Source organism: Silurus meridionalis, chromosome 1 (assembly GCF_014805685.1).
Source record: "Silurus meridionalis isolate SWU-2019-XX chromosome 1, ASM1480568v1, whole genome shotgun sequence".
Lineage (NCBI taxonomy): Eukaryota > Metazoa > Chordata > Actinopteri > Siluriformes > Siluridae > Silurus > Silurus meridionalis.
Window position 1 is genome coordinate 7,559,412 of NC_060884.1, and position 25,314 is coordinate 7,584,725.

Here is a 25,314-nt window from a genome sequence, read left to right on the forward strand (position 1 = left end):
AGTCAACACATTTCCATCTCCATCCTTTATTGCACTAACTTACAGCACATCCTTTCAAGCTCGGTCCCTCTGCCTGGTCAATCGGTACAAATCCTTTTCTCCTTTCTTAGTGTCCAACTTCACATACACAGCTCCTGGTATGCTTTTTCCTTGGCTTTTGCTACATCATGTCTGACCTCTTCCCTGGACCTCACACTACAGTCTTCCTCCTTCAGTTTCCACCATCTTATTCTTCTCTCAGTCCTCACTCTCCTAATTTTCTTCTTCACCTCCAAAACCACCTACAGACCATCATTTGATGCTGTCTAGCTACACTGTCCCCTGCCAACACCTTACAGTCTCCAATCTCCTTCAGGTTGCATCTCCTACATAGCACATAGTCCACCTGTGTGCACCTTCCTCCACTCTTATACGTCACCCTATGATCCTCCTTTTTCTTAAAATACGTATTCACCACTGCCATTTCCATCCTTATAGCAAAATCTACCACCATTTGCCCTTCCACATTCCTCTCCTTAAAGCTATATCTACCCATCACCTCCTCATCACCTCTGTTCCCTTCACCTACATGCCCATTAAAGTCTGCCCCAATCACCAATCGTTCATTCCTAGGTACACCTTCTACCACTTCATCAACTCACTCCAGAATTTTTCCTTCTTCCCCATCTCACAACCCACTTGTGGAGCATAGGCACTAATGACATTTATCATCATCCCTTCAACTTCCAGCTTCACGTTCATCACCCTATCAAAAATTCTATATTCCCACTACACTCTTACTGTACTCTTCCTTCAAAATCACCCCTACACCATTTCTCTTTCCATCCACACCATTATAGAACAGTTTAAATCCACCTCCAATGTTCCTGGCCTTACTCCCTTTCCACTTAGTCTCCTGAACACACAGCATATCTACCTTTCTCCTCTCCATCATATCAGCTACCTCTCTCCCTTTACCCGTCATAGTACCAACATTTAAAGTACCAACCTGAACCTCCACTCTCCTGCCCTGCTCCTTTCACTGCCATCTCTGTAGACGTCTTCCTCCTCTCCTTCTCCTCCTTCGGCCAACAGTCGCCCAATTTCCACCGGTACCCTGTCGGCCAACGATACCTGTGGCGGTCGTTGGTAACCCGGGCCTCGATCGATCCGGTATAAAATTCTTATTTGTGATCCACATATTCGATTTGGCACGCTTTTCCCTGGATGTCATTTCTAACTTAACCCTCCCCATTTACCCGGGCTTGGGCCCGGCACTAAGAGTGCACTGGCTTGTGCCTCCCTAATGGCTGGGTTGATATTAAAATTAGCTTGAATTATTTAAATGTGACAAATATGGCAAAAAAAAAATTAGGAGGTGGACAGTACATAGAGTGTATTTTTTTGTATATACCCAACTTAGTAAAATAAATGAATGAACTAATAAGCATAATGAACTATTATTTCTCAAGCTGCAAAGCTATGTATTTTTTCAAAGCTAGGAAAATGTGCTTTAGAACATTATAAAACAGAGAGGTTGTTTCTTTATAAGCCTAAAAATATTCTTTTAATAATGTTAGCGCAGAAATTAATTAATTTCTTCCAAACGAATTAATTAGAAACTACATGTTATTGTCTGACAAAGTGTAGCTTTATACAGTAATGAACTGAGGACCTTTTGTTGATTTGGGAATCTGCACATTTTTATTCCAACAAAAGCAAACATTCATGATAATTAAAAACTTTCTGCCTTAAAGATAAGACATAGCTAGATGAATGATTTGAAAAAGCTAACATTTCATGTATTATTATTCATTACTGGGAAAGTGAGGAAAAGACAGGATAAGGGTCATTGTGCTAGATTACAATACTTCCTCTGGGTGTAAGGAAAAGTAGAACAACAGCACAAAAGTAGTGCAATGTTGTTAAAGCGGTGGTGTGAAGAATAGCTGTAGAAAACAAGTGTTGAAACAGTGCTCTCTTCGTGTTTAAAAATGTACTCTGGTTATGTCTTGGGACTTTCTGCTTTTTTGTATGGTTGTTACCTACAAATGCAGAGAAAATGCACTTAAGTTAAAACAAACAAAAAAATAAATATGAAGGACACAGTAAACAAAACATTTCATTAGCATTCATTTCACCAACAGCTTCCTTACAATCGGCCCTTGAATTCTGAATATTTAATTACAATTCCTGTTGTATCAAGTGAACCATAAGTTACCTTTTTCTTGTCTTTATCTATTGATAGTCCTGATGCACTAAGAACAGCGATTTTATTCTCAATGTCTGACACCTGAAAAAGAAAATGTACTTCACTTTATTACATAATGGTAGATCAGGTAAAAACAAAACAATAGGTCAACAACGCATACTTAAACAACTTTCAAATATTTTGTCCGAATGGCTGGTTAATTTCACATGTCTTCACCTCGCTTTCTGTATCCTGCACTTTAGCAGCAGTTGCTGCAAGCTGATCTTCCAGCTCAGACAGTTCAGAGTCAGTGAGAGGGCCGGAATAATGGTTCTTAGCACTATGTTCGATCTTCCTTAACTTCTTTTCCATGTCAAACGACTTCCCAGCTGTCAGATATACCTAAATGAGAGTAGGCAGTAATACCATAGCTGAATAATATACTCAGTGAAAATGTTTTTAGTCTTTTTTAAAAACTTTTTTTAATCTTCAACATTAGAAATAACAAAGGCCATGGCTTCTCATATCTAGCCTGTGACTACTGTAACTGAATTACTGCAGGTTCAACCAATTATTTCAATTTATAACGTAATCCTTTATACTTCAGCACCCAATCAAGTTACATTTCAAATTCATCAGTGTAGAAAAAAAGTTCTTTATCTATGGTGGCCTTTTCACATTACACATACTGTAGATAGAGATATAACTACTCAGGTGAATCTGAATACAGACAAACCACAACATTATAACTGTCAAACTAAACAAAGGCTCATTTAAAATAAATTGTCTTCTTTACCACCCTGGAAGGGAATCTAATCTGATGTACAGTGAGTTAAGTTTGCTAATTTGTTAACATTAAACTTTTTTTCGGCTTCTCCCATTAGGGGTCGCCACAGCGAATCATCCGCATGTTTGATTTGGCACGTTTTTACGATGGATGCCATTCCTAACGCAACTCTCCCCATTTATCCGGGCACTAAGAGTGACTGGGGTTGGTTTCCTGACCGGGGATCGAACCCAGGCCGCAGCGGTGAGAGCGCCGCCAGGCTATAATTTATTACATTATCTCTTGCCCAGATTAGCAAAAGATTCTAATAGTTACCATAACTAGCTAGGCAGAAAATCAAACTGCTAAAAGTAGCTAGCTAATTGTAAGTATTGGTAATTTTGTACAATATCTTACTTTCAATTAATTCAGTTCAAAATACATAGCAATAGTTATGCATACAACTGGCAGACTGGCAGAGACTAAATGATGTGTATAGGCCAAAAGCGTGTAGATAATTTGGACAATATTCTGTTAACAGCTTTTGCTGTTACCATACCATACCATACCATTTTCTTAAATACATTTCAAAGTAAAAAAAACTTTTCTCTGACTACAGTTTGACTGGTCACTTTATTTAGCTTTTTCCACTTAAGTGTAATTACTCAGTAGTTCTTTTACCCTTGGTGAAAGCACATTTCTTGGGTTAGAATTGTTCTCCATGGACATTTTATTCACTGTTTTACATTAACTGAGCAATGTGTCATTCACTACATTGAAAACTAAATAACTAAACTGACCGACAATGAATCATATTGATTATGAACCTTAGAATATTAATGATATTTATGCCATGACTGTATGTATGCAAAATTTCTTTGGGCTTACATTTTCCTCAAGCTCCCTGTAAGCAGCATCAGCTTGTTTTACGTCTGTGCCCGCTAACTGAGGTCTGTCATTAGGGTTTGAGTGGGCCAACTCGCTCATAGCATTTTCTGTAGCATTAATGGTTCTTAGAATCTCGGTTGTGATGTCGCATAGAGCCGCCGCGGTTGATTTCTGAAAGCCATGTAGAGGGAACAGCAATTAGCTGAGAGGAGATGATATGTTTTACGGTGGTTGGGGTAGGGATTGGAGGGGGCTTCAAAAGGCTTTCTAATGGGCTTTCATTATTGCCAATGCACAAAAGTTTTCTAGTGTAACATACTAAAATAACTATAAAGGCTCTGGATTTTATTATTTGACATTGTGTGATGAAATATTGTGAAGATTCCACCAACAATTACATGTTTATACTGAAATATTTGTGATGTGATAAGCAATGTGGTGCTAGTTTGTTAGATGGTGCAGTATTTTTGCAAATACTTAAAAAAATAAAAAATACAATGCATAAACAAGCTTGATGGCATTTATGACGGTATTAGCTTGAAAAGTTTCGCTTTTTGAAACCAATCACTTTGAGCAGAATGGAACAGAACAGACAGTTAGGTGATACATATCGAAAGCCTCAAAGACCCAAAGCACTTCTGCATCAAACATTTTGGGTACAGATAAAGCAAGGGTTAAATCCCACTGGTACCCCTTGGAAGATAATCAAACAGCCCTGTGGGTAATATAGCATCATGTTGATTAAAAAAGTAAACTCAGAATTCGCTAACCCTGAGAAATCAAACTATGAATATAACAACGTTCAGCATGTATTTCCATTATGAGATGAATATCATCTCATAAACTTTTATTTAGGAATCAGTAAATGTTCTCATAATGAATATTTACCAGTTTACACCAGCCAATTGGTTGAAATAAAATGTGTGTTTAATTACCTTCTGAGCCTCAGTAGGCATCTCATCACTAGACGAACTCAGGACTGCTTCCTGTACTGACGATGCCTGTTCAGTGCGCTGGGAAACTTTTACACCAACCCCCTTGGGTTGAGTGGGTTTCTTGGGTTCATCCTCATCAGTAGACAGGGCTCTGTCACTCATCAGCTCATCTAGCTTCTTTTTCAGCTTCTCCTCCTCCAGCTGACTTACTGAGGCGTGCGCCTGCTACAGAGACACATGAACTGTTCACTTCCCTGCCTTTAACAAGAGACAAAGAGACTTGGATTGCAGAGTAAATGAGTCATGGCAAGTGAAGCTGTCATTTTAGCTAGATGTTTTGCCACTCCACTTGTTCAGCTAGAACTACTGAAATAACTTGCTAAAGAAACATATGAAAGCTTGGTTTCATAATATCTGGATTTGGTAAAATACAGTTTAAAAGTATTAACTTTTTACCTCTAAAATACACTATATGGCCAAACAATAGGACACCTGGCCGTTACATTCTTAAGAGAGCTGTCTCTAAATTGTTATCACAAGGTTAGGAGCACGTAATTGTCTAAATAATTTTATATGCTTTATATAGCATTGTGAATTTCCCTTACAGGAGCAAAGGGCCTAAACCTATTTCAGGCACCTTTGGGATGAATTGGATCATCAAATAACAGTGCCGAATCTCATGATCTTCCCAATACCAATGCTCTTGTGATCTCTCAAAGATTCTTATAGCCATGCTCCAAAATCTAAACATTCACTGAATTGTGTGGTGTGGATTAAGATCATTAACAAACACATCATTGTGGTGATCAGATGTTTAAATACATGTGGCCATATAGTGTGCTTGAAATTTTTACACTGTATAGAAAAAAACATTATGGAAAAAACATTTGCATAGCATGGAATATGGTTAAGTTTATTTCTACCTGATCATTAGGCAGAGTCATCTTCTCCTCCAGTCGACTCAACAGACTCTCAATGGCATACATTCTCTTGTTTAGTTCATTAATCTGCATTCAAACGTTGGTTGTTTGTGATGGGAGAAAGAGAAAGAGAGATGCAGATAAGTGTCAAACAAGCAAGCCTTGTTCCTGGGATTAATAACATTGAAATCCTGAAATCAATAACATTGCACTTGGCAGTGATCAGCGGTGGGAAAAATCTAAACTATATCAATAACTTGACAAAGATGACCATTGTATTATATCTTATCTATGGAATAATCAGAATGATATGCAGCAAAGATGATACACACAAACAAAAAAGTCTTGTCATCTTTCAAAAGTTGGGACACCTAGTCTTTTATCGTGTTTAAAACACATGCATGTTTGCATGCAACAAACTAGGTAAAAGGCAATAACACACAAGAATTGGAAAGTCAGTCCAAATGTGACTTTGTGGCTCTAATAGAAGAACTGATGTAAGAAACAGGGGTGATATTACCAGAAGGTGTCACACCCGCTGTTAAACTTGGAGGTGGAAGCTTAATGGTTTGGGGTTGTTATGGAGCAAAGCTAGATTGTGGCTAATTGGAACCAACTTTACCATACAAAAAAACAATGACCCAATGCACAAGTTCTGTAAGTGTTATTTGTATTTATGTAACGGCCTACCCAGTCACCAACAAATCCTATTGAACTGCTCTGGGATGAACTGGATCGCAATGTCAGAAAAGAAAGGGTCAAAGCAAATGTCAGAAACACGTTTGGTAAGTTTTGCAAGAGGCACGGCTGTAATGTTTCGAGAAACTTGATGTCCAGATGCTAGTGTGTAAAGCTTCTATTCATTCTAATGAAGAATTTTTTGTGCTTGGTCAAAGTAAATGTTCATACAATTAACTTATCTATAACTTGTTGCATATAAACAAAAGGAACATGCATGTGTGTCTCTCTCTCTCTCTCTCTCTCTCTCTCTCTCTCTCTCTCTCTCTCTCTAGGTGTTTCCAAACTTTTGACAGACACTGTAGTTTCTTCTCCAAAGGCATTTTAGGGAAATACATTCTAAGAGAGTTAATAAGACTCTGGGTTCAAGCCCTGGTATTAACAAGCAAGGCCCTTAACCCTCTGTGCTCCAGGGGTGCTGCCCTCTGACCCCAGCTTGCTTGGATGCAAAGAGAAAATTTCACTGTGCTGTAATGTATATGTGACAAATAAAGGCTTTTCTATCTATCTATCTATCTATCTATCTATCTATCTATCTATCTATCTATCTATCTATCTATCTATCTATCTATCTATCTATCTATCTATCTATCTATCTATCTATCTATCTATCTATCTATCTATCTATCTATCTATATATATATACAGTGGAGAAAATAAGTATTTGAACCCCTCTGCTATTTTGCAAGTTCTCCCACTTAGAAATCATGGAGGGGTCTGAAATTGTCATCGTAGGTTCATGTCCACTGTGACAGACACAATCTAAAAAATAAGTATTTGAACACCTGTCTATCAGCTAGAATTCTGACCCTCAAAGACCTTTTAGTCTGCCATTAAAATGTCCACCTCCACTACATTTATTATCCTAAATTAGATGCACCCGTTTGAGGTCTTTAGCTGCATAAAGACACCTGTCCACCCCATATAATCAGTAAGAATCCAACTACTAACATGGCCAAGACCATCATGTGGTCAGATGAGACCAAAATAGAACTTTTGGGTCAGTTAGAGCATTGAAGATGGGTCAAGGCTGGGTCTTCCAACATGACAATGACCCGAAGCACACAGCCAGGAAACCCAAGGAGTGGCTCTGTAAGAAGCATATCAAGGTTCTGGCGTGGCCTAGCCAGTCTCCAGACCTAAACCCAATAGAGAATCTTTGGAGGGAGCTCAAACTCTGTGTTTCTCAGCGACAGGCCAGAAACCTGACTGATCTAGTGAAGATCTGTGTGGAGGAGTGGGCCAAAATCCCTCCTGCAGTGTGTGCAAACCTGGTGAAAAACTACAGGAAACGTTTGACCTCTGTAATTGCAAACAAAGGCTACCGTACCAAATATTAACATTGACTTTCTCAGGTGTTCAAATACTTATTTGCAGCTGTATCATACAAATAAATAGTTAAAAAATCATACATTGTGATTTCTGATTTTTTTGATTATGTCTCTCACAGTGGACATGCACCTACGATGACAATTTCAGATCCCTCCATGATTTCTAAGTGGGAGAATGTGCAAAATAGCAGGGTGTTCAAATACTTATTTTCCTCACTGTATATAGGTGCGTTTGTCAGATCTCAAATTCATCACAACTCAGATTCCCAGCAGCAACTGCAACCTCCACACATTGCTGACACATGGCCTTGTCCAAGTTCTTTGATCTAGCCTTGCCAAGTCTGTTTGTGAAATTCCTTAACATGGCCATTTTTTTTTTTACCCTCAGCATGTCTCATATTTTGTTTTGTTTTCTGCACTTTTATTAAAAGCTGCAAAACCTGCAATTGTCTGTGAAAATCTTACATGACAATATGTGGTATGTCATATGCACTTGCTTAATCACTGATGATGATGTCTTATGTCATGGTCTGAGAAATATCAGCTGGCAGATCACCTGATATGACTGTCAATGATCAGCCAAGCATCTTTGTCATTCTTTTTTCTTACAGTCAGTGGTGGTGCTGTTGTGCTGCATGCCACAAAAATCCAAACTAATCTGCTTTAAGACGTGTGTGTCAACAGCACATAATCTGATGTGATCCGATGCCAAAAAAGAAACTTTATATTGATTAAGCTTTGCCCTTTTAGCCCATTAAAACCAGACACCTATCATTATTAGTTTACACTGTCCTGTTTTAAGCCTAACTTCATTAACACATGTATGTCATTTTTTAACACTGATGCCTACTGGAGGAGTGCTGTGTGTGATGTTTTCCTGAGACGATGCCCGGCTGCGGCGTCGTGACGGGAGTTGATAAACGGGAAAACGATTAGCATCCTCCTCTTCTGAGGTGTCCATGTAGTAGGAGCGTTGCGGTACGGCGGAGATCTTGGATAGAGAGCGAGCACGTACTATCCTGTGCTCAGAGTACATGCCATCATCTAAAACAGGGCAAAAAGTGATGTCTCTTCATTTTCATAATTTTCTTATACTCCTTATGAATAGTGAAATACTGCTAAAAATAACTTTTCTCTACAGTATTCAGCTCAAATCTGAAGTTTGATTTAATTACATCTTTTCTGCAGTGTAACTCTGAATTTATTTCTAAATAATTCAGTGGATCTCAAAGTGGTGAGCATACAGTTTTCTCTTCTAAAAATAAGGTTCATACAGTCAAAGAAACAAATAATTATGACATTAATGCAAGTAAATAAAAACAGTTAGGGTCCCTAATACAAATGCATTTTATTGCATTAAATTGTTTTATTTTGTTTATTTTTTATGTTGATATTATTGATTTAAAACTTGATCTTTTAAATTATTTTACATTTTAAAAATGTAAGTATTTGAATACCATTTTTATGGGGTAACGGAGGCCCGGTGGGAAAATCCACCCTCTTCTAAAGTGGGAAATGGCAAAAACAGTTTGAGAACCTCTGAATTAATTTCATACAAAGCAGTGCAGTGAACAAGAACTAAGGCAAAAAATTATTTAGTTCAGCGATGTAGTTAAAGACTAATGCAATGCTACAAATACAAACAACGTTTTTGGGAGTTTATCCATTTAAAAAAAACGGAAGGACAACGTAGCCAGAAAGAAACTGATTAGCTTCAGAAGCTGTACATGGATACCTCATCTGTATCTAGTCACTATGAGTAATAGAAAAATATAGGAAAATAGTTTACTAGTGACTAAAATAATCCTGGGAGTTGTGGACTATTTCAGAAGCCTGGGTACTGTTAAATAAAGCACTGAGATGATGCAAGTCTGCTCTCTAATGCAGAAATTCAACTCATGACAAATTTAGCTAGCTGGCTAAGTGTTTTGAGATGGCAAGATAGTTCTTGGTTTATACTTTTCATTATATATGTGTATAAATAAATAATATTTTCTTCAACATGTGATATTTTAATTGTATAAATTGTTCAAGAGCATTTTGAGGCTTTTTGGGATTTGTAAGATGTTGATACATGTTCTAGGGCAAATCCTTGAATTATTGGTTTAAAAATAATGTACATGGATAGAGTCTCCTTTATCAAAGCTTTGTAACAGAGACACTGGAAGCTGTTTTTTAAAGGAATAACAAATTATTAACAAAACGTAAATACTGGCAAATGGCTATGGTTTAAGAAAACATTCTGAGTTTTTAATAGAAAATAATCCATTTTAGGATGGTAATGACAAATGACTCTGCATTATGTTAGAGCACATGGCAACATGCAAGTGATGATTATTTTTCTACAACATGACTAATTATGTTTAATTACCTGGTCGTGAGAAACGGTCTAGACTCTTCCTCCTATTCATCCTTTGATGATGGTGGTGGTACATGTCAGGGCTGTATTCTAAATCGTTCCGGGGCATGCCACGCTCATCTTGTATATACTGAAAAAATTCAAAATGAAATGGTAAAAATCAGGATATAATGCTGTGAATACGTGAATATTAATTAAAAAGCACTCTTGCCTGCATAGACTGTCGCCGGGAATGGCTGCCATACTCATCGATATCCAAATCCATAGGGTGGACAGAGAGTAGACGTTTCGTCTTTCGCATCTCAGCAGTAGAACAAAGCACAAAGTGTTTAATGTATTTGTTAAATAAACAAGAAAGCCCTTCAGAATATCACTGACGTAATATTACAAAATTGAGATGGAATGAAACATGTTTTTGCTTTCAATACATTAATCTGAAGGCTGAAGTTTTATACAGTCATTCCACAATCATTATTTTAAAAAATCAATTAAAAAATAAGTTCAAATATATGAAGCACTTAACTATTTTCCTATTCAAGGTCAAACAGACATTAGATATTGGCCATTTAACAAATACTTTCTTATAAACTCCATACAATTTACAAAAAAATAATTCAATTTTTAAAACAGTAAAAACATTTTTTTTTAATAAATATATATTTGACATATTGTTTCTTTGGATTTTTTTGTTTATATGCATCAGTTTGGTGCCTCCTGTTATTATTTTTTTGGGAAACACAGTTGAAACAAGGGCAGTTAAAACCTCTCAGACTAAACTTTTAGACTGTATATGGATGATTTTGAAAACTCTCAATTGCCTATTATAGGGTTACACTAATTCACTTAAATGAAGCATATAGCATGAGTCAACTGTGAAACTGTCTTGAGTTTGTTTAGTTTGAGGGTGTGTACTTTTTAATGTCTTCCTACCAAAAATAATTGTATGAGCTGTTGTAAAGAAATAGCCCCCTAGATATGTTCATTCAAGAGAACAATTATACTTTAAGACTTTGATTAAAAGCAGAAAAAATAAAGGTTATAATGAAAAATAATTACTTGCTTATAGCGCTGAGCTTCCGTTGCATCCATATGCTCTTCATCATGGCCATTGTACACATCTAACAGTAAATATCACACAATAAATCACTCATCATATTAAACTAAATGTTGCAAGGGATTAAGTATTTTCTACTAGGCCACTATTATGATGATGAACAAATGTTATGATGAACAACTGTTCTTGAGCACCACTCAAAAGTTCATCAACTCACTGTGGACATCAGGCATGGATTGCACGTCATCGTCACGGCGACCTGGACAAACAAAGGGAAATAATGGAAATACAAATCCTTTCTTGGTATCCTGCCTACTGCTGGAATGCCAACCATGCTGTTCCTATAAAATGTTCATCCCAGATACATAAATCATTATGTTAATTATTGGTTTAATTATTGGACGTTAATCCAAAGTTTGTCAGTAAAGTGCTTCTAATAAGAAAATAAATCTTTTAAAATATAATAATAGGATATTTGCCTGTATACAACTTCAACCTTAAAAAGCTCACACAGCACAATGATTTAAAGCATCATAATCCACCCAGGTCATGCTTAATAATCCTTCCGCCTTCTTCCAGTCCTAAGTATGTTTCTAATTTCTCAATTTACCTTCTCTGATCATGCCGGATAGTCATAAATAACCTCAACAGAACCTGCTCAGACACTCACACAACATGTGATCTGTCATGGCCACAGTATTCCGGATACACCCTCTGGCTTTCATACTAACAAAACAATCCACTGACCTAACTAATGCACACACTGAGAATTAATCACACTGACGGAAATATAAAGCGTACTGAGTAGGCCATTATTTAGAAAATTATGCTTAAGGAAATTTCCCAGTCATATGACTTTCATGGCAATGACATAAATTGATATACACAATATCTGAAATATCCTTTACTATTACTTGAGGCCCCTCAGTGATTATACTGGCTTAGTACATTCATGGAAAAATATGATAATGCAGTAGGCAATTTTAACACATACCAGGATATCAGTATACTTTTTATAGCTCTCACCCTCTTCATTTAATCTCTTGTAGAGAGACCTCATCACTTTGGCACTGCCGAAGCGCTTGAAGCGAGACCGTATGTTGTCATGATACCAGCCCAGGGTTCCAACTTTCAGGACCCTGTATGAGCAAAAAGGCAGCAGTGAATGTCAAAAGTCCAGACTCATTTTCATGCTAGTTTTTCTCCAGTAAAGTGAAATGTCTGACCTGGACATTCGGCAGGGATCGCACACCCAGCCATGCTCCTTCGTACTGTAGCGGCTGCAGGTCTTGCATATATAGAAATGGCAGTCCAGGCACTGGCGCTTGCTGTTCACCAGGAACTTGAAGGGCTGCAGGCAACGGATGCAGTGGGAAGAAGTGAGGTTGGACTGAGAGCTCAGAAGCTCCCGCTTTGAGTCCTCCTTCTCAATCTTAGTCTTTAACTCCCTGGAGGATGCAGAATCACCAGAGTAGGGGTGTTAATATCTGTCTACCTGTATGTTGTTATCATATTGGTGCTTTAAACTATCTGTATTTGGATTTTAACATAAGCATGACAAACTGGAAAGGTCTTTGTTATTATTATAATATGAACATTACCAATATGCAAAATGCATTAAAAAACAAATACAGTATTTAGTAAAGAACATTAAATGATGATGACATTTTTTCTATGTTGAATGCATATGTGACAAATAAAGGCTTCTTCTTTATGCTGTAAATGCATTAAATTAATGTAAATAAATTGTTGTTTTTCTCCAGAGGGCTTCATATATGAGCACTGAATTATGCCTGCTTCGTATTAAAAACTACCTGTTTATAAAATTTGGTGGCATCCCATGGGAATTTGTATTTTTTTTATCTGTTTTTAACACATTCATTGTTTAATATATTCATAATTGGATACAATCCAAGACTGGAGCAGCATAAAACAATGGCAAATATTACTATTAAAATTATAAATGTGAATATATTTTCCAGGTTCTAGAATTGTTTCATGCCATTATTGTTTAATCTCAGGCCTAATCTGCACATAGAAAACAAAATTGTCTCTCTGCACACTTTCTAGCCTGGATTACATTTTGGATTATGGAAAATTTGGATTATATCTCAAAAATGAGTAAGCACACTTCCTGGATAAATCTGGATAAAAACATCTTTGTGTTATCAGAACAGCATAGAAGAGGTCTCACACCACCCTGTTTTTCCAGGAAGAGCTGTGGAGCAATCTGACCTTGTGACTCTGCTGTGATTATCATCATGGGAATGGGTTCAGCACTGAGCTGCTCTCACTATTTCACAGAAAGTGAACAGTGACCTGCATGTACATGACATTCACTATCTTGCCATGGAATACTGCACAGCTTAGGTTAACATACTGAATCAAATATATAAAGATAATGAGAAGAAATACCAGAGGATTAAATTAAATAAGAATTAAATGGTTTTTAAAAGTAAATACTAATATATGATTTGTTCAAACACACCCAAGCCTTGCCTCTTCTTTCTTCCTAAGCTCGAAATCTCTCTGGATCACCTCCCACACGTGCTTGGCCTCCTCATCCGTGAGTCTGGATAGGTCCAATTTCTTATCCATACTACACCTTTTTTATTGTAGCCTGGGACCCAGATCTCACAAATATACAGGAAAACATGAAAATATCTTAGAAAAAAGCTTTAAATATGTAAAACAAAATACAGATTGAATTGTTATGTCACTGCAACAAGTTTATTAGCCTGTAAACTAATATTTAAAAAATCTGCAGTAGGGCAATGTTTACTAAATACAAGCTGAACTATACAGTGTTTAATGATAATGTTCCTAAGCAATCTACTGCATTAAATCATGAAGTCTTTAGGAAGGGTTTGCAAAATTTTGCTAAATATGTATACCAATTATTAAAATCATATGTGTTAGTGTAATATCCAGTGTAACATTTGTGAATTTCTACCAGTTTAATATAAATTGAGATTGAAATAATTTCTTCTTCTTCTTCTTCTTCTTCTTCTTCTTCTTCTTCTTTGGTTTAACATTGGATCATGGTTTAGTCATTTACAGCTCGCACTGATGGTGTGCTCAATATTAATTATTGATGGACATAATGCATATATTAAAGAGAAGAAGACGAGTAACTAGAAATCTACAGCTACAGTGGCATGTTAATTCTTTGACACGCAATACATATAGCATTAATCTGATGCCCCTCTGTAAACCTGCGCATAGGTTGATGATTTAATGATTAGAAATAACTGAACTTTAATGAATTAATAAAAAATGACAGGCATCAAATGTGTTTTAACAGAAATACATTTCTGCATCTTCAAGTACTCATGCAATCACTTTATAATACATTATTTAATCAATACTGCAATATTTAAAATATATCAGAATGTATTTACCTCTCTTTTCCTGAAAAATATCAGCTGCTGTTGTTGCCTCCACTGAAACTGAAGCAAACTAAATCAGGCGAACATTTTTCTCCTGTGCTAATCACATGCTTAAATTTTTGAAGTGAAAAGGGGAGAGACAGACAGGCTTAGTGTTTCCAGTGAATGGAGAGCTTTTTTATTTAAAATAGCTCAAGGAAAAGGTCATTCCTCTACCATCTACTGACAAAACAACCATTGTGATACATATTGATTGTTCAGAAATACAGTATATATATATATATATATATATATATATATATATATATATATATATATATATATATATATATATATATATAAAGAAAACCTGCTGGAACCTGATCCCATGTGAGGTTCTAGCAGTGTCTTCCAAATGTAAAATGATTAAGTTTGTTTTATGGATAAAAATAGAGACTTTTCTCTTAAAACCCCTTTTGTAATTCCCCAGCTGTGATTTATAGAGATTTTGGCAACTTGAACTATCCTTTTTCACAGTGGGTTCAGAAAATTCAGAAACACATTATATTCCAGGTTTATTCCTAACATTTTCAGTTAAATGGAATTTCTCAATTATCGCCCTGGTAGTGGATACATGCATTTTCAATTCAATTAAATTTTTAATTCATTTTTATTTGTATAGCGCTTTTAACAATGAACATTGTCTTAAAGCAGCTTAACACAGATAATGTGGTGATAAAAAAATGAATAAAATGTTCTTTATAAGTAAGTTTGTCCCTGATGAGCAAGCCGATGGCGACTGTGGCAAGGAAAAACTCCCCAAGATGGCATAAGGAAGAAAGCTTGAGAGGAACCAGACTCAAGAGGGAACCCATCCTTGTCTGGGTTGCACTGAATGTCCATTTATTGCAGATATACGATGTTGAGGTGGGCAGTGATGGTGGTCAGAAGCAAACTGTAGTCCTGAGTCGATGTAGTAGACTGTTGACATTAACTACAGTCCAAATCCATCCTCAAAGCTCCCGTTCTTACTCCGGAATTTCATGGAACCACCCAAGGCGTTGATGAAAAACCGTCCCCAGCTGCATTAAGTGGCCTCAAAACGAAGAGAACACTATACAGAGGCAGGCCTGGACGAAGTGGGAAGATCCACGAAGAAAAGAGGGGCAGATGCATTTGCCATTTTCTTATCTCCACTTTCAATTTGGGCAGATCAACAACCTTTTGCCACACATCTCAGTTATATTCCTTGGTCTTACCAATTGTGACTAATGAAAAAAAAAAAAAAAAAAAAGCTTATGTGTTACCTCATATATACACACATGTGAAACAAGAAGTTATGATTATTGTAAGAGATGCTGTTACAGAAAATGTATAAGCATCTTTGAATTGAACAAGATTATTTAAACAGGCCTGAGGTAGAAGTTTTATTTTGTTTCGTCCCTGCCACCCTTGCCTTTGGTTTGCTCAACAAATCCTAACATAATTGTACATGTTAAACAATCAGAATCAGAATTAGAATCAGGTTTATTGGCCAAGTGACACACACAAGGAATTTGGTTCCAGCTGTTAGTGACTCTTAAAAGTACAGACATAAATAAAACCTATACAAGACAACAATGTTACATTAATAAAAATAAAAATATTTATAAATGTTATAAATATATTTACAATATATAAATCAATTGAATTTAATTGCAATGCACTAGATATTAGATACCAGTAACAATGAGAGGATCAGGATCTTTAGTAATAGGACCTATAACCTGTTGTGTTATTTCTGTTGTTGTAGCATCTACCTTAATTTTTAGTTTTTGTGATGTTTTGCAGCTCATCGTGGTTGTAAAGAATGATTATATAACTTACTATATCTTTTTTTTGATAGCTCAAAATATTATGGCAATTTTCCTCTGAACTTTCCTCTGAACAACTGTTGCTAACTCAATATATTTTCTCAGCTGGCTTTGTGCACAGAGGCATTTTCAGCTGGAACAGGTTTTGGTCTTGTAGTTCAAGTGAAGTTTAATCCAGTTCCATAGAAAATAGGATTGTCTTTCATAAATGTGGAAACAATTTTTAGTAAACGAATTAGGCACTCCAGGGTAACCAGATAGCCAGGTCAATCATGATTTTATTACCTGGTACCTGACTTAGGGGTCATATGAATTCAAAATAGAGCTTTTTGGCACCAGAGGTGGGCTTGCCACACACAGAAATGTAGCCATGTGGATGGTTAAATATAGTCATGGCTCTTTAATGATTTGGGACTGTTTATTTGCCAGAGGACCTAGACATTTTGTTGGGATACATAATATAATGGATTAAATAAACACCTGACTTCCTCTGCTAAAAAGCTTAAAATTCCCATGGTGGGCGCTTCCAAAAAAACAATGATCCGAAACATACATCAATATCAATGCTAAAAAGGGTTGACTGAACACAAAATCAGGGTCCTGTCATGATTTGAACCACACAGAAAACTTTGAAGGATCTGGAGAGATTAAGTATCGAGAAATAGTGTCAGATCCTTTGTCATGTAATCTCCTATCTCATGAGGCATTACAGGGGAGGACTTCCCGTGGTGATAATATTTGTTCATATATTTAACAAAGATTTTAAAAGCTTTAAATGCAATAATGATGTTTGCTTTTCAGCTTTTTTCAGTATTTTATGATCATATTTACCAAAAGTGCTAATAGTGGAGAACACTGTAAATATAATAATAATAATAATAATAATAATAATAATAATAATAATAATAATAATATATCCACATATTATTATTATTATTATTATTATTATTATTATATTTACAGTGCCCTCCAATAATAATAATAATAATAATAATTCTGATCAAATAAAAAATAATACATGTAATAAAAAAAAATCATATCAATGTAATTAACTAAGGAAACAAATTAGTCAGCACTTATTTTGAATTAAAAAAATGATTAAGTAAAGCAATTAAAAAAAATATTAATGAGAAAAAAGTGAGATTAAGACTGGTGAGAAAGTGACGGTTATATCATGATTTATATATATTTTCTAATATCATCCAAATTGTGTTGTTATAATCAAACTCTTTGTGTCATGCTGATCAACTTCAGGGGGGTTATGGGACCTCACAACCTCTTGTCTTTTTTTTTATTTTCCTATAACAACAAGGATATACTATGCTTCAACTGATTAATTTTTCCACAGAGAGTTAACTTATTTACTTTTTACTGTCTTTGTGTAAAGGCAAAGCAAAGCAGGCTTGGCCTGATTATACTCTTTATGCCAGCAAGACACATGGCAAGGTGACAGAGAGAAAGAGTCTATTTACTCTGCAACCATGTACAGGCAGTGGCTGCTGTTTCTGAAAATGAACTGTGGATATTTTTACACAGCAAAGCTCTTAGATGCTCATGCTGCAGAATCTCAGGTCATGTTTTTAGGTCACATCTTTCATTGTGCCCTTGATTTGCACCCATATTCAAAACCTCATAAATAGTGAAAGGCTATATTAATATTGCATTTTTCTCAACAGTGAACCAAATTATTAAAGAAAGAACTAAAGTTAAATGGATCTAATACTATTAAAATAAATGTTTGCTGCATTTTGAAGGAAGTTCAAAGTGAGACCCTTTTAGTGACACACAATCCTCTCCTGCTGCTTATAGCAGGAATAAGAGCCCTGGTCCTGGTCCTTGTTAAGCCGTGGGAGTTGATAGAGGCTGTGTCCTTCAGTGAGTTACAGCAGAGGCTAAGGGCGAGCTGATTCACAACTCTAAAATTAGATGTAATCTACTGATCCATGTTTGCCAACCAGGGAAAGTCCTGCTCTTATTTAGAGAAACAGGTTTGAGCTTCTAGCCATCTCTTGTGATGTCTAGATCAAACCAGAAATGCTGGTCAAATGTACAGTTGATTTATAAAAGAGAAGGCATTATGTCTTTTCAAAAATGTTGATAACAGAGTGAAAAACGGTTGTTTGTTTGTTAGAAACTGGTGTGACATTGGTACAGTATGGTGTGCCATTTAGTTTCAAGGATGGAAAGTTTAAATGGCAAATGTTTTTAGTACATATTAGATCCTTGCTGTTCTATAACAGGATGCATTATAATAAATACTTGGTTGTGGGTTAATGGAAACACTCAGTACTGGTCACAAGAGAAGTGGTTTTAATCACAAGCTAAATTCAATTGTCCAATGATCTGTGTCACCTCCACAAAATTCTTTCCAAAACTGCTACATTTTCTACTTTACACATGCAAATATACTCAAATAAACTGTTCGATAAGTGTTGGTGAATGTGTTAGCACGAGTTATTGATTTCTTCAGAAAATGACCTGCCACAAATAGAGGTCAGGTTAAGTTCATTTACAAATAAGTCCACCATGACAACATCAAAGCTTTGGGTTTTTTTTAATACAGTTTAATACTGATTGCATGACTGGACCAAATGCACTTGGTGCTGAGGCATCATATCCCAGAACATCTTCCAACATGTTGGAAACTTAATATCTGTTGTTTATGCCATGCAGTATACATATACCATCAGAATGTAAAATACTATTCTAAGCATCTAGGCTTCACAGAGGTGTGGACTTTCATGGTTTTTATCAAGTCAACATTCGAGACAGCTGCTGGAGTGTTATTAGAGAGATCTACTTTGCTTAAATAGATTTGTAATGGATGCATTGTTGAGCCTGATTTGATTTTATACTGTTGCATTTTAACAGTTCAATTCAACAAATCATCTTAAGTTTCAGTAACATAAATTTTATGCAATAAGTATCTGAAATTTGTTGGTTTGGTTTTAAAGTTCTATGTTTAAATATGTACTGCAAATTTTGCACTTTTATAATATTGAATATGAGAACACTGATCAACATTTTAGCTTTTATTTCCTGATATTTGCACATCATGTGGTAATGGAATAGGAGATCTTAAAAGTTCAAGCTGCCTGGTAATGCATATTTGATCCATGAGATACATGCGTTATTTAGTAAGTTAGAACCCTCAAAGCATGAATAGATATCTGTGAGAAAAAACTTTCTACTGTACAAAATTATATCACTTTTAACGATTATATAGCATATTTTAGAATTACAGTAATCCACGTTACTGGACTCCACCCCAAAAATGCTTTTATTTATTGTTTAAGCCGTAAATCATCCTCCTACACACTTAAAAAAAACACACAGAAAACTTCTGCAAGAATATAGCAAGATGAATTTTGTGTAAATTCATAGAAATACAGTGCACTGTATGAAATTTATTGATATTATTAGTAAGTACATGTACTGTACAGTATGCACTTCTGTAGTAGCGTAGCCTATGCGTAATTTCTCTGCTTGTTTATTGGTTATAGTGTCCTATGATGTAAAAAAAAAAGTTAAAGATACACGTCACCACATTCTTTACTTTTTGTACTGTACTGTATTAACATTTTACTTCATTTTATAATTAATAATTAGATATTTATTAATCAATTTCATTATTTCAACATTAAAACTACTGACTTATTTATTTTATTTTCTATATTGTAAAAATAATATATTGTGTTACTAGACGATTAATGTAACAAAAAACAATCATTAATTAATAAATTAAGATTGAATTAATAAGTACTTTTTTTTTCACTATGAAATTACTTTGTCTTTTCTTGTTTGAATGAAATCTAATAAGACAAATGTACTGTACAGCTATTGTTTTAAATCTGGATCCAAGAAACTATCTCTAGCTAATGGTGGGATCACTGTTGACCCCTGGCCACATATCACTGGCAGGCATGTGTGTCAACAGCTGTGATTGTCATGGATGGAAACATGAGGCGTGCTCTAGTCTATTCCTAGACTTACATTCTCACCCTGCAAAAATAGTCTGCCTCTTGAACGTCAAACTCCAAACCACCAAAGTTAGGAAACGCTTGCCGTTGCTGTTATGTCTGTTCCTACCAACAACTATATGAGAACTAATATGAGAATATGAGGTGTAGGAGACATGCAACATTTTTTTTGTTTGTTTTTTGGTAAACACTTTATTTTCATTGAATTATCCAATGACAATAAACCTTTACAGTATTTCATGAGTCAACACCTTCATTCAAGTATTCAAAAGAATTTGACAGACACACTAAAACTAAATTGAAGCAGCTGTATTCTACAGCTAACAAATCTAGTTTTGACTTAAAAATCATATCAAATCTAATATTTAGGTGTAAACCTTGTCATCTATACTAAAGATAACAGAAATAAATCATATTTGTATAAATACAAAAGTATAAAAGTCAAGTGGAAAGTGGAAATGGTGCAATTTGTCATGTAAAAAACTGCTTTTTAGATTGCATACACTCATCACAGTTTTTAAAAGCAGCTTTTTTGTGTTCCTGTGCTAGCAAGGGCTCTTTTTCATTCTTTCTTCTGCTACCCTTCCTCCATTCAAAGTCTATGTATCAAACAAAGTTCTTCATTGCTTACTCCTCTTCTTCTTCAGCCTCTTCAAATACTTCCTCTTCCTCCTCCTCATCATCATCTGCACCAAAGTCTATTTTTCCAAGCACTTCCTCAACTTCTTCAGTAATCAGTGTAAAGTGGTCCATCTTCTCAAAGCCTAGCTCTGGTCGTTCTAATTGAGAGTTTTTGGCTGTGTCCTTTGCTTCTGCAATGATCTTCTTGGCATTGACGAGGAACTCTGCTATGTTGCTTTTCTCCAAACTCTGTGTGGCTTGGTCCATCAGCTTTTTGCTTGCCTCCAACCGTTCTTTGTGCTGTTGAATTAGTGATTGCACCACTGCTACCTTCTCATCCTGCTCCAGCGTGATCTGCTCCAGTAGCTGGGCCTTACGCTCTTCCAGAACTGCATAAAGTAAGTCAAACTTCTCTCCCAGTCTCTGCTTCTGCACTTGGCTGTTCTCCTCTACAGCCTTGCAGATGTCCTCCATTTGCAGTAGCATGGCCTGGATGTAGCTGTTGCTAGCTGCAAGCAACTCAGTTGAGTTTTGGAGCTCAGCTTTCTGAGTTTCATAGACGGTTTTCAGGGTGGATACTTTGCAGTCCTTGTGCTGGCCAAATACCTTGCACATGGAGCACGTAGGGACTTGGCAGGAAATACAATAGATATTGATGCGCTCGTCAGCATGCTCCTGGCACATGGGCTCTTTTGTGTCCTTGTCCTTCAAAGGGGGCTCCAGACCACCGCCACCACCACTGTTCTCCAGCTGTTGCTTGTAGATGTCAATTATGTTCTCCACAAGAAGATTTCTCTGAAGTCCATAGACACCATGGCGGTCCAGCACCACTTCAAAGCGGCAGGTTGGGCAGCGGAAGATTCCTCCTGAGTAGTGGTATGGGTTGCGAGAGTCATAGAGATCATTTGCGCAGCCACGGCATAGATTATGCTGGCAGGGCAGGATGACCACTGGCTTGGTAAACATGTCCAGGCAGATGGGGCAGCTCAGCTGCTTTTCCAGGCTCTCCATAGGACCTACAGCCCTCACAACTTGGCCTGTCTGAATGTCCATGTCTATGTGTATCCCAGTCCTAATTTCCTTTCACTGGTTCCTCGCTTCGTTGAGTGCAAAACTCTCCTGTGTGCTTCTGTTCGTGTCAAAGTTTATTTTGATCTACTGGTCCAGTTGGCCACCCTCTTAGCTTATATACCAGTCAAGTTGTGTCATTTGACCCTGGAGGTGGCTCTGTAAAAATTCCATCCTCCACTTGTTTGTGAAGCTTGATTCGAAGAAGACATGCGACAACTTGACATAATCTGCTTGGGTAGTCACATGCCAAACTTAGCAGCAACTCCCCCCATCCACACTCCATCTGTGGGAGCACTGATGCAGCTCCAGCCAAACAAGCCCCATGTGACCAATGAGACACTCATACAGAGCTCCACTACTTGCTCAACAATATGTAAGATGAAGCTGTACATAACTCATGTTTGTTTACAGCTTATTAGACACCTATTTATTAAGTTTTATTACTGCTTCGTTATATCAGATTATCATATGTAATGCCCACGATGTAATGGCGAAACCCACCAGTGAGCTATAAAAGTTCTCACAATCAGTTCTTCTTAACTTTCTATGAATGATTCTAGAAGTGCTCCTGGATATCCCTCAGATGTAAATAAACTGTTGCTCAATGTTACCACTGCTTCTTTTTGTAAATAGACATTTGTACCACTTCCACTCCTGCTGGAAAGTACTTGTGCAACTTTCCTCTGAAAGCAGAACACTCATTGTAAAGTCTTTCAAAATAACAGGTGTTGTTCACAATGTTCTCAAGCTAACATGTTGGAACATGCTACTGGACGTCACAGTTTTTTGCAAGGTGGAAATATTTTGTGAAGAAAAACAGTCTGGCTCTGATTTGTTTAGTACTTGGAATCAGTCAATGTGTATGTAACATCAAACTTAGTTTTATTTCATTTATATGTCATTGTCAAGTGTAAAACTGAAAATGGTCAATTATTTTTTTATCATAATTGCACCATAATTGGTTCTAATCGGTTTTTCGGCTGCCTCCACATGCCAAAAACAGCTAAATTGCATTTGTTTTGAAAGAGAGTGTGAATAAGGATGTGCTTGGTGTCCTGCCACAGATTGGTGTATTAGATGAATAAAGTATCTATCTATCTATCTATCTATCTATCTATCTATCTATCTATCTATCTATCTATCTATCTATCTATCTATCTATCTATCTATCTATCTATCTATCTATCTATCTATCTAGCTATCTATCTAGCTATCTAGCTATCTATCTGCATGTAATCTCTCAAGACCAGTGTTCCTGGGCTAGTGCTTCGAATATATAATATATATATCATATCCTGTAGATAATTCATCCCATTATATACAACCAATATTATTTGATGTACAGTATGAAAATAAGTATTAAGTATAATTTAAAAAAGATTTATTAGCCTTTTAATGATCAATTTCTAAACCAGTAACTAATGCACTTGTACAAGGTAATCAAATGTTTGTTTTTAATGCATCATTGGACTACATTCACAAATAATTTTTTAATATATGTCTATTTTATTTATAGTTGATAGTCTAAGCAAAGGATCCCAGCTCACACTTTTGTTTTGTTTTTCTAGATGGTTTCAGATCTTTAGTTATGTTTACCTTGGTCTCCAATGTCCTTCATTAGAAGTAATTTATGATGTAATTTTGATACAGGTAGTCAGTTTACAAAGACACAGACACACAGACACAGACACAGATACGCACATACACACACACTGCCCACACATCTCCTCCTTCTACAGTCATGTAAATATAAACAAGCATGTGATCCAGCTGGTACCTGACACTTTGATTATGAAACACTTTCCAGTGTATCCATGCTGATGATGCTGATGACATTCACCAGTCTGTTTGATGGTATCATGGTGGATGGCTTTATGAAGCCTGGCTTAACAAAAACACTTGGTTGCTAAGTATTTGAATAAATGTAAAAATATATATATATATATACTTTTAATGGCGGTAAAGTCATAAAATTGTGCCATAAAGAGGTGAAGATGGTTTCAAGGACTCTGAGTTCTCAGCCAGCCAAGTAAATTTCAAGATTGTGAATCACCTGCCAAGGCTCATGAACTTTCTTCTGGTGCCCAAATGGTGGTGTCAGAATAAATGATGTTAAACATTCTCATGTGCATGCAATGGTGTCAGAATCACTGTTCTTTCACTGAGCAGTGTGTTCTGGGGCACATGCTGTCCAGTTCTCATTCCAAATAAAACGTTAGAGCATAGATGAAATCGCATTAGTGCACTTGCACACTTTAGTTTGTTTAAAGTATAGTATCCTCCTACTAGGCTTGAGATGAGGCACATGTATGAAATCTAATATGCACCAGAAATTGGAGATCCTATTTTTCCTTTTATTGCAATGCTTATGTAATGGCTATGAATTTGTTTGGAGTTCTGTGTTAAAAAACATGTTAGGGTATATGACATATGCCAGGTATACTGCATTTATAAATCAGAGGAGAAATGTAAAGAGTGCAAGACATACAAACAAATAAATTATAAAACTATTACAATATAAAACAAGGTACATTTTTATTTATATTGGTATAGTGCATATAACAAAATAGGTTTATGCTTGTTTTGCTACATGAGTGTTAAATGATCCTAATAAGAGGTGCCCAAACTAGGGCCATCTTTTGCCCACAGTGACCTTTGATTTGGCTCACCATGTCATACATGAGAAAAAAGGAAAAGAGGGGGAAAACTGCCATTTGAAAAAAAAGAAGGACCAGCTTCATGTTGCTCATTAGAGGTCACTGAATAGCTGTATTAGGAACTTTCATTTTAATATAATAATTGGCACAATGCAACAAAATTGTATTTCAAGAAGATATTGCAATCTTATGAAAACTGTGATGTCAGGTTATGCAGTTATACCTTAGTAAGGTAAATAAAATGTCCTCCCTTTAAAGTTTTCATGTTTTCTTGCCTTTATTTAACCCAAGTCCACATTGGATATTAAAGAAAATGTAATGATGCAAAAAGACCACAAGATGGCGTATCACATTTGCTTTTCCAAGCACTCTTATCATTTAAGATACTTAACGTTTATACATGTCCAATCACTTTATGTACTTCTATTTTAAGTCATATATTGTACTATATCTGATCTCATAATATACTGTACTATATGATTTGATTTTCACCAGATTCCAGATGTTTCTATAAAGCAACTTATAACTGCTGCATAATATGCTCTAGCAGATAGCAGTTGAGTTCAAGTGCCATACAATGCCATACAATGACCTCAACTGCAA

The 25,314-nt window shown here is 36.1% G+C and overlaps 2 protein-coding genes across 7 annotated transcripts; both read right to left on the reverse strand.

Annotated features, from left to right (window-relative positions):
- Positions 1 to 1,655: 1,655 nt before the first annotated feature.
- mlpha (melanophilin a) lies at positions 1,656 to 14,615 on the reverse strand. Of its 6 annotated transcripts, XM_046845666.1 has the most exons (15): positions 14,563 to 14,615; positions 13,650 to 13,794; positions 12,388 to 12,609; positions 12,188 to 12,300; positions 11,379 to 11,420; positions 11,164 to 11,225; positions 10,319 to 10,408; positions 10,120 to 10,237; positions 8,599 to 8,792; positions 5,683 to 5,766; positions 4,760 to 4,984; positions 3,825 to 3,995; positions 2,408 to 2,572; positions 2,201 to 2,272; positions 1,656 to 2,024 (listed from the first exon to the last, which is right to left on the reverse strand). In XM_046845666.1, the coding sequence occupies exons 2-15, from the start codon at positions 13,757 to 13,759 to the stop codon at positions 1,968 to 1,970; spliced, it is 1,725 nt and encodes a 574-aa protein (XP_046701622.1). In that variant the 5' UTR covers positions 13,760 to 13,794; positions 14,563 to 14,615; the 3' UTR covers positions 1,656 to 1,967. The 6 variants fall into 6 exon arrangements, with proteins under 6 accessions (XP_046701622.1, XP_046701705.1, XP_046701539.1 ...); XM_046845749.1 differs by lacking the exon at positions 14,563 to 14,615 and having other exon boundaries at positions 4,760 to 4,981; positions 13,650 to 14,498; XM_046845583.1 differs by lacking the exon at positions 14,563 to 14,615 and having other exon boundaries at positions 13,650 to 14,496.
- Positions 14,616 to 20,534: 5,919 nt separating this feature from the next.
- Positions 20,535 to 22,156, reverse strand: trim63a (tripartite motif containing 63a). The gene has a single exon (XM_046846023.1). The coding sequence runs from the start codon at positions 22,034 to 22,036 to the stop codon at positions 20,990 to 20,992; it is 1,047 nt and encodes a 348-aa protein (XP_046701979.1). The 5' UTR covers positions 22,037 to 22,156; the 3' UTR covers positions 20,535 to 20,989.
- Positions 22,157 to 25,314: the final 3,158 nt, after the last annotated feature.

Bases quoted from the DNA above. Each gene is read 5' to 3' on its own strand.
- mlpha (XM_046845666.1), bottom strand. From the start codon at position 13,759: ATGGATAAGAAATTGGACCTATCCAGACTCACGGATGAGGAGGCCAAG. The intron at 11,226-11,378 runs GTGAGTTGATGA...ATTTACTGTTAG, and splicing joins ATCCATGCCTGATGTCCACA to ATGTGTACAATGGCCATGAT. The intron at 4,985-5,682 runs GTAGAAATAAAC...GTGTCTCTGTAG, and splicing joins TGACTCTGCCTAATGATCAG to CAGGCGCACGCCTCAGTAAG.
- trim63a (XM_046846023.1), bottom strand. From the start codon at position 22,036: ATGGACATTCAGACAGGCCAAGTTGTGAGGGCTGTAGGTCCTATGGAG.